The sequence below is a fragment of the Acomys minous genome (assembly GCF_964271855.1).
Source record: "Acomys minous genome assembly, chromosome: 19".
NCBI classification, from domain to species: Eukaryota; Metazoa; Chordata; class Mammalia; order Rodentia; family Muridae; genus Acomys; species Acomys minous.
In genome coordinates this window covers 43,899,306-43,912,234 of record NC_140499.1, presented here as the reverse complement: position 1 = coordinate 43,912,234, position 12,929 = coordinate 43,899,306, and the positions used below count along the sequence as shown (strand labels likewise).

General features: G+C 39.8%; 1 protein-coding gene across 1 annotated transcript in view; it reads left to right on the top strand.

Moving 5' to 3' along the window:
- The window catches only part of IFT80 (intraflagellar transport 80), a 78,018-nt gene that overhangs the window by 54,601 nt on the left and 10,488 nt on the right, over positions 1-12,929 (top strand). The window contains exons 12-16 of the mRNA XM_084769662.1: positions 4,641-4,776; positions 5,160-5,307; positions 6,986-7,157; positions 7,807-7,896; positions 8,001-8,173. Coding sequence (XP_084625788.1) covers positions 4,641-4,776; positions 5,160-5,307; positions 6,986-7,157; positions 7,807-7,896; positions 8,001-8,173 — 719 coding nt within the window. The remainder of the gene's footprint in view (positions 1-4,640; positions 4,777-5,159; positions 5,308-6,985; positions 7,158-7,806; positions 7,897-8,000; positions 8,174-12,929) is intronic.

Here is a 12,929-nt window from a genome sequence, read left to right as displayed (position 1 = left end):
GCGCCTAACAGGTGTGTCAGTTGAGTAGGTCTTTGTGTTTTCAGTACCATGTTCTGTCGTACTAAACTTTATACATAAAAGTGTCTTTATGACTTTGTAGTAGTTTTTCTGACCTGTCCTTAGGCAGCACTTTTTAGGTTTTAAAACTGTAGTCCATCCAGGCAGTGGTGGTGCACACCTTTAATCCCAGTACTTAGGAGACAGAGGCAGACGGATCGCTGTAAGTTGCAGGGCAGCCTATACAACAAAGCAAGTTCAGGATAGTTGAGGTTACACAATGAAACCTTGTCTCGAAAAATGAAAAAAAAAAGAAAAAAGAGACTGTAGTTCAACAGCTATATTAGAGGGAAATTATTCTCTATAGAAGCACAAAGCACCCTGAATTGTAAAGTGTTCTTTTTAAAGATATGTGTTTATTATTTATTATTTATACTGTATTCTCCCTGCATGTACACCTGCAGGCCAGAAGAGGGCACCAGATCTCATTATAGATGGTTATGAGCCACCATGTTGTTGGGAATTGACCTCAGGATCTTTGGAAGAACAGCCAGTGCTTTTAACCACTGAGCCGTCTCCAGCCCTGCTTTTTATTCTTAAACAAAGGAGCACATTGCATGATGGTTATCTTTTTAAACATGTGGTACTTGAAAGCATAAGGATGCTTTTAACATTATTTAGCAATCCTGATGAATTGCTACTTATTTAACTTTGTTAAATAATAAACAAAGTTGTATTCCCCCTTTAGTAGTTATTTGTTTTACATTTAAATAATGTATAAAGTCATGTAAGTCAGAAATGTAATAAGCATTAAAATATATTGTAAAGCCTTCGCCAGGCATGGTGGTGCACACCTTTAATCCCAGCACTTGGGGGGCAGAGGCAGGTGGATCGATGTGAGTTCAAGGCCAGCCTGGTCTACAAAGTGAGTCTGGGACAGCCAAGGCAACACAGAGAGACCCTGTCTTGGGGAAAACACACACACACATACAAATAGATAGTAAAAAAATGTTTTCCTCCCACACCAATTTTCTATATTCTACCAGATAAGTATGACAGTTCTTGCATAAATTTTTTACTGCATAGACAAACAGCACTGACACGTCTTCTTTCCCTTTGTTTATATAAAAATGCAGTAGGTAGGTTTGCCCCCTGCATTTTTCCCACAGAACACCATTTTTGGAGGTCTTTCTATACTGTACATAATGGTCTTTCCCACTCCCAACCACCATCATATAACATAACACTGTCTGGCAATATCAGTTTATTTAATCTGCCCAGTGGACAGCTGCCTAAGTTTGCAGTCTAGCTGGGCATGGTGCTGCACAGCTGTCATCCCAGCATGGTGAAGGCTGGCTTGGGCTAGTGAGATGCTTCAAAAACAGGCAAGAAATGTTTCTGGAATGTTGCCACCACAGTGTTGCTTGCATATGCTGCGTTATAGCTGTGGCATTAATTCCAAACATTGTCAAAGGTTTAGACCATTTGTGGTTTTTAAGAAGTATTATCTTCCAAAGAGGCTGTGTCTGCTTGCCTTCCCGCTAGAAGCTAATGTGATGCCTGTTTGCCGTCATTTAAATCAAGACTACATAAGCAGAATCCGTCCTGCTCAGTAGAAATAAGTACTTAAAAAGAAATAAAATTTTCAGCTATCAAAATAATCGTTTTTGTACAAAAGGTTGAAATGTGAATCATTAGTAACATTGAATACACATTGCTTTAACTTATGTGCCCTTGGCTAGAGCACATATCCTAAGTGTATATAAGCATGCAGGGAACGGCTTCTGTATCTTATAACTTACTGGTACATGTGGCTGGAACACAAGAAATGTTAAGTTTTACATTCTGCTTGGGCGTGGTGGTGCATGCCTGTGATCCCACACAAGAGGCCAAGGCAGGAAGATTACCACTGGTTTGAGGCCAGCCTGGCTTGCATTGTTAGTATTGGTCCAGCAAAGTTATATAGAAAGATTCTGTTCCACAAAAGCAAAGCAAACAACAACAGATAATGTTTTACATTCTAGGCAATAATAATTCATCTTATCAATTTTATTTTATATTTGTTTTTTGTTGTTGTTGTTTTTATTAATTTATTCAGATTACATCTCAATTGTTATCCTATCACTTGTATCTCCCATTCCTCCCTCCCTCCTGCTTTCACCCTATTCCCCTCCCCTGGGTCTATGACCAAGGGGGCCTCCTCCCCCACCATATGGTTACAGCCTGTCAGGTCTCGTCTTGGTAGCCTGCTTATTCTTTCTCTAAGTGCCACCAGGCCTCCCCACCAAGGGGAGGTGGTCAAATATGGGGCACCAGCATTCATGTCAGAGTCAATCCCCACTCTCCACATAACTGTGGAGAATGTCCTGTCCATTAGGTAGATCTGGGTAGGGGTACGATGTTTACTGCATGTATTGTCCTTGGTTGGTGCAGTAGTTTGAGCAGACTCCCTGGGCCCAGATCCACCCATCATGGTGTTCTATCAGTTTTATTTTATGTTTGAAGAAACCAAACCCTAAGCTCTCTTCTGTAATAACAGACTTCAGAGTAGAACTCAAATGTGGTGTTTTATTTTGGTTTTGGCTACAGGATGTTTTGTAGCTCAGCCTGACCCAAACTTACATGTAACTGAGGATGACCTTGAATTCCTGCTGCTCCTTTTCTACCTCCCAAGGGCTAGGATTGCAGGCGTGTGCCACCACACCTAAACTAAGTCTGCATTGTTACTACGTCTACGATTATCAGTGAGTGCACAGCAAGGGAGAAACTTTGAACAAGCACAAACTGTTTTCATGTCCCACTGCAGAGTGACCCAGGAGGACTAGACCAGAAGCAGACAGACTGGACAGGAGGGGGGAAGCTCTGCTGTGGAAGAGAGCATCCCTGGCCTCTGTGTAGGCAGACGTTACTGTCCATCTTTGACTGTAACTTTCGTAGAAACCAGAATCATCTGGGTAACTATTTCTAAGAGTACACCAACACTAGCTTCTTCTGCTGGTGTTGACAAACACTCCTTTAAAAAAAAAAGATGTGTTTACGTGTGTGTATGTGTGTGTGCGTACGCACACACGCATGCCCACATGTACAAACAGAGACCCAAAGAAGTGCCAGGTGCCCTTGTCTATAATTCCACACTTACTCCTTTGAGACTAAGTCTCTTCATGAGCCTGGGCCTTGAGTTCTCTCCGCTAAGCCAGAAGCTCCAGAGTCCCTTCTGCCTCCCCTCTGCCTCAGAGCTGGGGTTGCAAGCTTATGCTAGGTGCCCTGCTTGTTGTGCAGGTGTCGGGATCTGAACTCTGGTCCTCATGCTTGCACAGCAAGTACTCTTAACTGCTGAACCATCTCTCCAGCCCAACAAATACTTTTTTACTTGTAAATATAATTTATTTCAAATGTTTCTATCTTTATAATGCTAGGATCATAGTACTTAGCATGCTTTAATATTTATGAAACAAGAATTACTTTTTTAAAATATGAATTATATTCTAGAAGGGTTCCCTTTCAAAAGTATATTATGAAGTAGGGTGACTGGTCCACCAACTGGAATAAAGGTATATGTATGCTTTTATTTTAAAGGTGTTGTGTATATAACTCTGGACACAGTGACTGATGGTATAATAATGATCCTTATGTAATTCAGAGTTCTTAGCAGTCTTCAGACACTGTAGACAGCATAAAAATCACTCATGAATTGAACTGAAATGAATCCATACTAAAGTGTTTTGAGTTTTTAAGAAACTTTTTAATATTCTATTATTGCAGAGAAGCAAAGATCTTGGAGTTAGAAGTCTAAATTATAAGTTCTGGTCTTGCTGACTATTAACTTTTTCTGACCCCCACCCTCTAAAAAGCTCACAGAATGACTCTGGCTCTCACTTGGGAAGTATAATGCCTACACCACATTTTCTGTTTCATGGGAAACAACATGAAAACAATGTAAATTGTAATGTTCTAAAAGCATGACATATTCTCATGTGTTTCTAAAGTTTACTTAGCTAATCTTTAAAATATAAGTGTTAGGCAATCTACTTAGAATACATGTTATAAGAAACCTTTCGTTAATGTAGACCTCTTGTGTGGTACTGAGACTCGCTTATCCTTTGATTCTGTCTGTAGCTAAGGACGGGACAAAAGGTCCTTGCTACTGAGTATCAGTAGGTACTATTTGATGGTATTTTAAGGAACCGCAGGTTGCCTGGAAAGTAACCACACTTTAGTGCTACGTATGAAGTCTTAGATATTACCAACTTAAAATGACTAAATAAGGGGTAATTCTTTCTGGGGACCCCTCACCTTCTTGGGAATTATTTCTCACTTTTCTTTAAATCTATATTCCCTGGGCTTAAACAAATTAATGAAATAAGTTAATAGGAGCAAGTAAGTAATTGCCATTTAATTGATTGTGTTGTTGTTTTGTCCTGTTTGTTTGTTTGTTTTCTGCTCAATACAAGATTTTGTACTGTGGCCCAGGCTGACCTAACATTCATGGTCCTTTGCCTCCTGAGTGCTAGGAGTATAGGTGTATGCTACCACAATTGGTTTAATTGATCCTTAAGAATAGAAATGTACTGATAACTAATTAAAATGATCATATGTCAAATACTGAAATGAACTTATTACTTATATACTTTTTGAAATTTTAGAATGAAATCTCAGAAATTGCTCTGGATCAAAAAGGACTTACCAATGACAGAAAAATTGCTTTCATTGATAAGAACAGAGACCTCTACATCACCTCAGTGAAGAGATTTGGGAAAGAAGAACAGATTATTAAACTAGGTAAAATAATTTCCACACACTTAAAATTTTAATTATTGCCTATTTTCTTAGATGGTGTATCATGCACAAAGTAGCGTAGTGTTTGCATGAATGTATAAGGTTTAGTCTCACATTTCTTCATCACTTTGTAAATCAAATTCAGCAGCAAATTTTAGTTGTGACTAAATCAGTAGTGAAACACCTGTTGATTAAAAGTGGAATGGTTCTATGTGGAACACAGTGTTTTCACTTTTCAGAGTGTTTGCATCTGTTCACGGTTACACAAGCAGAGAGTAGAGATATAGCCATTACATTAACTAGGATCTTGCTTGTCAGCTGACTTTAAAGGTAGATCCTAATATCTGTTGACACTAATGGACCACGATTGTTCTTTTTAAATTAAGGAACCATGGTGCATACGTTGGCATGGTGTGACACGTGCAATATCCTCTGTGGACTTCAAGATACTCGATTCACAGTATGGTATTACCCCAATGCTGTTTACGTGGACAGAGACATTCTGCCCAAAACATTGTATGAAAGAGATGCAAGGTAATGCCGTGTTGCGTGGGATTTTATATTGTAAACAAAGCTCTAATTGCCATGCTTTGTCTGCATTTAATAAGACTCAACTAAATAAATTGTTCAGCTAAAGTTGGCTTGTTAAGATTTAAGTGATGCACTTAAATTGAAAATAAAATATGAATTATTTACTCATCCTTTATAAATGAGTATAATTGTCAAGTTTAATTTTGTTTAATGATAGCTCCGGTGGGTTTTTCTAGTGTGACTTAATGATTTTTTTTTTTTCCGAGACAGGGTTTCTCTGTGTAGTCATGGCTGTCCTAGATTTACTTTGTAGATCAGACTGACCTCGAACTCACAGGGATCCACCTGCCTCTGCCTCCTGAGTGCTGGGATTAAAGGCGTGTGCCACCACACCCGGCCTGACTTAATGATTTTTAAAGCAGTTTTAAGATTTCTCAGCAATGTAAACTTGGTTACAGCTACCCAGAGTCCATATTTTTATTGACTTTCTTAAGAATCCCAAGAATGTGTCTCTTCAGTTAGATTTTTGGCAGATGTTAAAGGTAGATTAAATCACAGTTGCTGAAAAGCCTAAAAGCAAACAACAAACCCTAAATGTGTCAGAAATGTATCCCTAAATTCTCAAGAAGAACATTTTCTTACTTTTCTCAGAGCAGCTAGCTAGACTTCTTAGGTCTGAGCTTTACTTTGGTTTTCAAATTGGTTTTGAGTTTACTTTTAGTGTTTAAGATCACAACTATAACAAAACTAGAGAAACAAAACAAAAGCTTATTTTTAAAAATATTTGTAAATTAGATGTGGTTTCACACATGTTTGATCCCAGCACTTGGGAGGCAGAGGCAGGAGGATGTGAGTTCAAGGCCAGCCTCGTCAGCATAGTGAACCACAGGCCTGACAGGGCTACACAGTATGACTCTGTCTTCGAAAAACAAGGAAAAATATTATTAACGAATTAATGGAAAGATGTCAGTCTTCTTATTTAAAGTTCATCTGTTTGTACTATGAGAAAATAATTTTGGAATTCATCTTAATTTTTTTATCCACTTGCCCTTTATATATTTTCAAACTAATAGCTAAGTTGCTTGTTTTATAATTTAAGACTCAAAGCTGAAGATTTTAGTCAGCTCTCTGTTACTGTTTATAACTATACTTGAAACCAGCAGCATAAAGAAGAAAAGGTGTATTTTGGCTAGGGCCTCAGAGGGTCCAGTCCATGATCAATTGGCCCCATTGCCTTTAGGTCTGTGGCGATAGAGTGCATATGGCAGCCATGAGTGGTAGAGCAAAACTGCTCACTCGAGGCTGGGAAGGGGACAGACGCATGGCAGGGATGGGGCTCTAGGTTAGCTAGCCTTCACAGGCAGTGTCCTACCCCTGATCAGGTCTCCCTGGGCTCCACCTCAGGGAACAAGATCTAAACAGTAGCCAGAGCTCACTGCAGATGCCAGGACTGGAGCAATTGAATATATGGAACAACTCTTAAAGTGTTGGTATATAGTGCTTCAAGTGTATATCTATCTACATGTTGTATTGAAGTGTTGATTTGAATATCTAATTGGCTTGGAGTTAAATGGGGGTAGTGAGTTTTGAAATTATGTATGTTAAAGTTATTTCCCAAATTGAATACATAAGAAAAACATTGTGCAGAATACAGGTTTAAGTTTTCCTCTGTTTTCAACAGTGAATATAGTAAAAACCCCCACATAGTGAGTTTTGTTGGAAATCAGGTAACTATAAGAAGAGCTGACGGCTCCCTGGTACACATCAGCACATCACCGTACCCTGCTATCCTCCATGAATATGTGAGCAGCTCAAAGTGGGAAGATGCTGTAAGGCTTTGCCGCTTCGTTAAGGTACCTTATGTGCTGTGCATGTATTACACACCAGTCTCCCTTTTAAGAGATGAGTAATGATAACAGTAGGGGTTAAGAAAATTGTGAAAAGGACCATCTCTACTTGAACAACTCCTCTGTCTGGTGGTAATGTTTTTAAATAGAGACTCCACAGGTCTTCTTATGTAGCCCTAGTTGGCCTCGGACTTGCTATGTAGACCAAGCTGGACTTAAATTCACAGTGGTCTGCTTGCTTCTGACTCATAAGTTCTAAGATTAAAAGTTTCCTACCATATCTGGCTTCTATATATATATTTTATTATTAGCTTTTTAAAATTCTATGTTTCAGAATATTTATTTGTAAATTAATTACTTAATTATATACTATTAGAATTTAAACCCACTGCTTATAGCAGTGGGTCTCAACCTTCCTAAAGGTGTGATCCTTTAATACAGCTTCTCATGTTTTGGTGACCTTCAACCATAAACTTATTTTATTGCTACTTCATAATCGTAGCTTTGCTACTTTTATGAATCATAATATAAATATCTGATATTTAGGATATCTGATATGTGACCCCCAAAGGGGTCATGAGCCACAGATTGAGAAATACCATTTATAGGTAGTTCAGCTACCTTCTTAAGATACCTATTTTCATATTTCACTTAGGAGCAGAGCATGTGGGCCTGCCTAGCAGCAATGGCGGTTGCTAATCGAGATATGATTACTGCAGAAATAGCCTATGCAGCGATTGGTGAAGTAAGTAAATCATGCTTATGTAATCCACGTGAATTTTTTCTTAACATAATTTATTATATTTCTATTGTTACTGACATGTGATATATTTCTCCTCCCTTTTTTAGATTGATAAAGTTCGATATATCAATGCTATAAAAGATCTTCCATCTAAAGAATCTAAAATGGCCCACATACTGATGTTTAGTGGGAACATACAGGAGGCTGAAACGGTCCTTCTCCAGGCTGGCCTCGTTTACCAGGCAATCCAGATCAACATTAATCTCTATAACTGGGAAAGGTAAGCAGAACCCTTCCACAGTCTCAAGACCCGTTTGGTCTACATGTGTCCGTCTGTCCGCAACGTAGACAACTCTATCCTATTTAATAGTTTTCTAGCACTACAAGAGAATGTGTTCACTCTCTGTGTAATGCCTGACCACAGGTCTGTATAATTGTTCTAGTGCGGGAGGAAGCTTCTCTAATGGTGGTTGAACAAGGCACTGATCTATGAGTGTACCCCGATATCATTTTGTTGATGTGTTTTTTTTTTTTTCTTTTCTTTTTTTAGACCTGTAATATTCAGTTTTACTCTAGGTCCCTGGACTATTTAGTCTCTGGTTCTTGGTCACCTAAGCAGTTCTGATATGGGTTCCATCTTGTGGAGTGGGCCTTAAGTCAAATCAGTTATTAGTTGGTTACTCCCCACAGGCTTTATGCCACCATTGTCCTTAGCACGCCTTACAGGCGGGACACCATTGTAGACCAAATAAAAACCCACATATCTTTCAACTATTAGAATTAGAAATTCTCTCAGTCTATAATTTCTGTAGCTATTCTATCTACACCTTTCCCTTGAATAGAAGCAATAAAATGTATTTTGTTAATTTGTGATTAATATACCACAATCTGTATATACTCTCATGAAAGAACCATCTGTATAATTCAGCTGCTCTGTCTTTGTGCTTTGTTTACTTGTGTTTGTTACTGTTGTATAGTGTATAGGTGATCAGGAAAGATGCTGGTTCTGCAAGAAAGAGTAAACCATTTAAGTTGTAAGGTAACAGTTTGGAAAGATAGGATATTAAGTAACTAATAGAATGTTCTACATCATTAGAACTATGTGAGAAATATGGAAAGCTGATATTTACAATATTCTTTCAACCATTTTTTGGTAGGGGAGCAGTTGAGATACTCTTGCTATGTAATCTGTGCTTGCCTCAAACTCAAAGCAGCCCTCCTGCCTCAGCCTCCTGAGTATTTGAATCACACACCCAGCTTCAGCTGATGTTTTTGAGAAAATATGTGCATTGATTAATGGTTGAAACTGTGGTTCAGGTAACACTGAACATAACCTTATATTCTAGGTGGGAATTCCATCTTATATCACTGACAATGCTAAGTAGAAAAAGACCTAGAATTTGAGCCTGGGTCTTCTAATGCAACCAACTGAATTTGTCACTGAGCAGTTAGGTCCTGTGGGGCTGATAGCGTTGTTTAATTCTTCTGTTGGATGCCCCACTTCTTTAGTTAGTATCCTTGTAGATACTTACGATATCTTCCCGTGTCAGATAATACACTTCTTCAAGGACAGAAACATTTTTTAGTGTTGTATTATGTATTAGATATTTAATGTTCATGTACTTCATATCCTTGTATCCATGCAATACTTCATCATTTTGCAGTGTTCTAATGCTTCAGACATTTATTAGCTACAATTTACAGCTGATGAACAGGTAGGTAGGTAGCAGGAAGGTAGAAAAAATGTGCCTGTGGTGCTCACTAGTGCCCTCTGAACATTGCTGAGCCACCTTGACCTAAGTGGTGCTGTCTTCTCCCCAGACAGCACAGCTTTTGAATAGTTTACTCTTCTCACCTATGCTTTTCTTAGGATCTGCTGTGACTGGGCTTAACATGTTTATTTGCTTGTTTGGGTTTTTTTTGGTTTTTCGAGACAGGGTTTCTCTGTGTAGCCTTGGCCATCCTGGACTCACTTTGTAGACCAGGCTGGCCTCGAACTCACAGCGATCTGCCTGCCTCTGCCTCCCGAGTCCTGGGATTAAAGGCGTGCTCCACCACACCCGGCTCTTGTTTGTTTTTTTATCTTCTTCATCTTTACTTTTCTATAAAAATCTCGAGCCTTTGAAGCTTATGCCACAGGTCCACACTAACTTCCTGTCATTGACTTCAAATTTCCCTACCATCCCTGTAGGCTGCTCTCTGCTCATATACCCCTCCCACCATGTCTCAGCGAGTAGCCTTGCCAGAAGATGACTCAATATTAGGGAGACAAGAAAGGAGAGGACGGAAAGAGTGTATCCTGGGTGGTCCTCCCTTCCTGCTCTCTGGCATTGCCCTTCCTTGGCCTCTAGACTTCATCTTACTGTAACCAGTTAGTTGGCTAGTCATGGCTGACAGGCCTCCAAAGCTACCTTACCAGCTAACAAAGTTCCAGGCGTGTTGCTCTGGGATGCTGAACACTTTAGACATGCAAACGCATATCGCTCTAGTCCTGTGTCCTGCTGGTAGTTAGCCCAGAGCCAGTCACCCACTGTCTTCTTAACAGTGCCATTGAGTAGCACATGCGTGTGAATTTAGATTTTCTTCTTCCCTCATATCCCCACTGTTTCCTTTCAGAATAACCCATCTTTTTTGTTTTTCTTGTTGTATCCAGTCAGCTGTGCATTCACTCCATAGGCACATCCTTGTCTACGCTGGCCAGGGTTCTCCAATAGGACACCGTCACTACTCCTCTTCCCTGTCACCTGTCCTTTTCCTTCCCGCTCCGGATGCTATAGTCATGGTGAGCTTCTCACAGAGGACGAGTAACCATGGGACACTGACCTCAAGCTCATTTAAACAGAACCTATCGTTCCTCACTGCTTGAAGTACAAATGTTAAGACATGGCAAGGACTCACTCAGATAATCAAGGAAGTAATTATGCCCACCAAGACACTTTGAAGAGACTAAGATGTCACCATCTCCACATTCTACAGATATTTCTGCAACCATGTGGAATATTTGTTCCTGTCATATATTCATTTATTCAACAGACATTTATTGAGCCTACTGCAATGGGTATATTTAGATATTTCAGAGAGATCTTAAAAACAAACCCTTTGGTAAAATGTGTGGTCACCTAAATGCCCTGTGTGGCACGAGGTGTTGGGCGACTGCGGATGGGAGCTTTGGAGCCAGGCGGGCTTGATTTCATGCTCCACACCTACCAACTGTGGGTTGGTACTGAGGCTCTGTACACTGCACGTTCCCTGTATCTGAAATGGCAAAGCAGCCTCAGGATTTGTTATCAAAATGGAATAATTATATTTCAAAGTATCTTAGCAAACTTTGTGACACATAATAAGCCTTTACTAAATAAAGGCTGTTAGTCATCTGTTACGTGTTTGTTTAGAACCGCCAGTTTGCCAGACTGTAGGCCCTGTGAATGCAGGGATGACCAAACCAAAGAGAAGTCTGTGACAGTGATTTTGATTGTAAAACTCTAAATGGCATGGCTAATACAAAAGCTATAGGTAGGAAGGATGCATAGTATATGTATACATTTATGTGTGTATACTTAGATATGATAGAATAAAATATATTAGGAAACATGTGCAAAGATGTTCAGATATACGATAAATGATAACATTTGTGGTTGATTAATTGACTATTAGTTTGTAGATTTGTATGCCTGTGTAGGTGATGATGGTCCTAATTTTATTTCTATTACTGAAGCACCCTGAGGAAGTGGGGTGTGTGGGGTGTGTGTGTGTGTGTCTGTGTGTGTGTGTGTGTGTGTCTGTGTGTGTGTGTGTGTGTGTGTCTGTGTGTGTCTGTGTGTGTCTGTCTGTCTGTGTGTGGGGGGTGTGTATGTGTGTGTGTGTGTGTGTCTGTGTGTGTGGGGGGTGTCTGTGTGTGTGTGTTGTGTGTGTCTGTGTGTGTGTCTGTGTGTGTGTGTATCTGTGTGTGTGTGTGTGTCTGTGTATGTGTGTCTGTGTGTCTGTGTGTGTGTGTATGTGTGTGTGTGTGTCTGTGTGTATGTGTGTCTGTGTATGTCTGTGTGTGTGTTTAGAGAAAGGGGTCTATTTGGTTTATGTTTCCAAGTTACAATTCATCATTACCTTAGTTAGGATTTCATTGCTGTGAAGAGACACCCTGAGCAAGGTAACTCTTACAAAGGAAAACATTTACTTGAGGCTGGCTTACAGTTTCAGAGGGTTAGTCTGTTACCATCATAGCGGGAAGCATGGCAGGATGCAGGTAGACATGGTATTGAAGGAGCCAAGAGTTCTACATCGTGATCTGAAGGCAGCAGGAGACTGTGCTGATGGGTATAGCTTGAGTATTGGAGACCTCAAAGCTCACCCCTACAGTGACACACTTCTTCCAACAAGGCCACACCTCTTAGTAGTGCCACTCCTGTGGTCCAAGCATTCACACACATGAGTCTATGGGGGCCATACCTGTTCAAACCACGACAGTCTTGTTGAGGAAGTCAAGGGAGAAACTTAAGCTCTGCTATTACATCTGCAGTCAAGAACAAAGTGAGAACAGGCACCCTTGCTTGGTACTTGCTGCTGTTCACACTCAGCCAGCATTCTTTACTTGCCTGTGACTCAGGGCCGAGCCCATAAAATGGTGCTGCATCCACTGGGGCCAGTCTTCCTACCTTAATTAACAATTAAGAGAATATTTGACAGTTCCTCAATTAAGACTCTTCTGGGGGTGATTTTAGGTTGTGTCAACTTGACAACTAAATGAAGCACAGTAATCTTTTAAAAAGGTCTCACTTTTACTTCACATATATTTCTAATTTTTCTTAGGACTGGGCAGTTGCTCATTCTCCCAAACAAAGGTTTCCTTACTTGAGGTATGCTATCAAATGATAGTTTTAAAAAATGTTTAGGTATTGTGTATATAAAAGGAGAGGGTATTAGGATTTAAATTTATTCGGGCACTTTCAGCCTGTGTTAAGTTCATGAAGCCTTACAAGGAGTGTGATTTATAGGTGTAAAGTTCAAGGGAGCTTCACAAGTTTTCCAAATCAAAATTACCA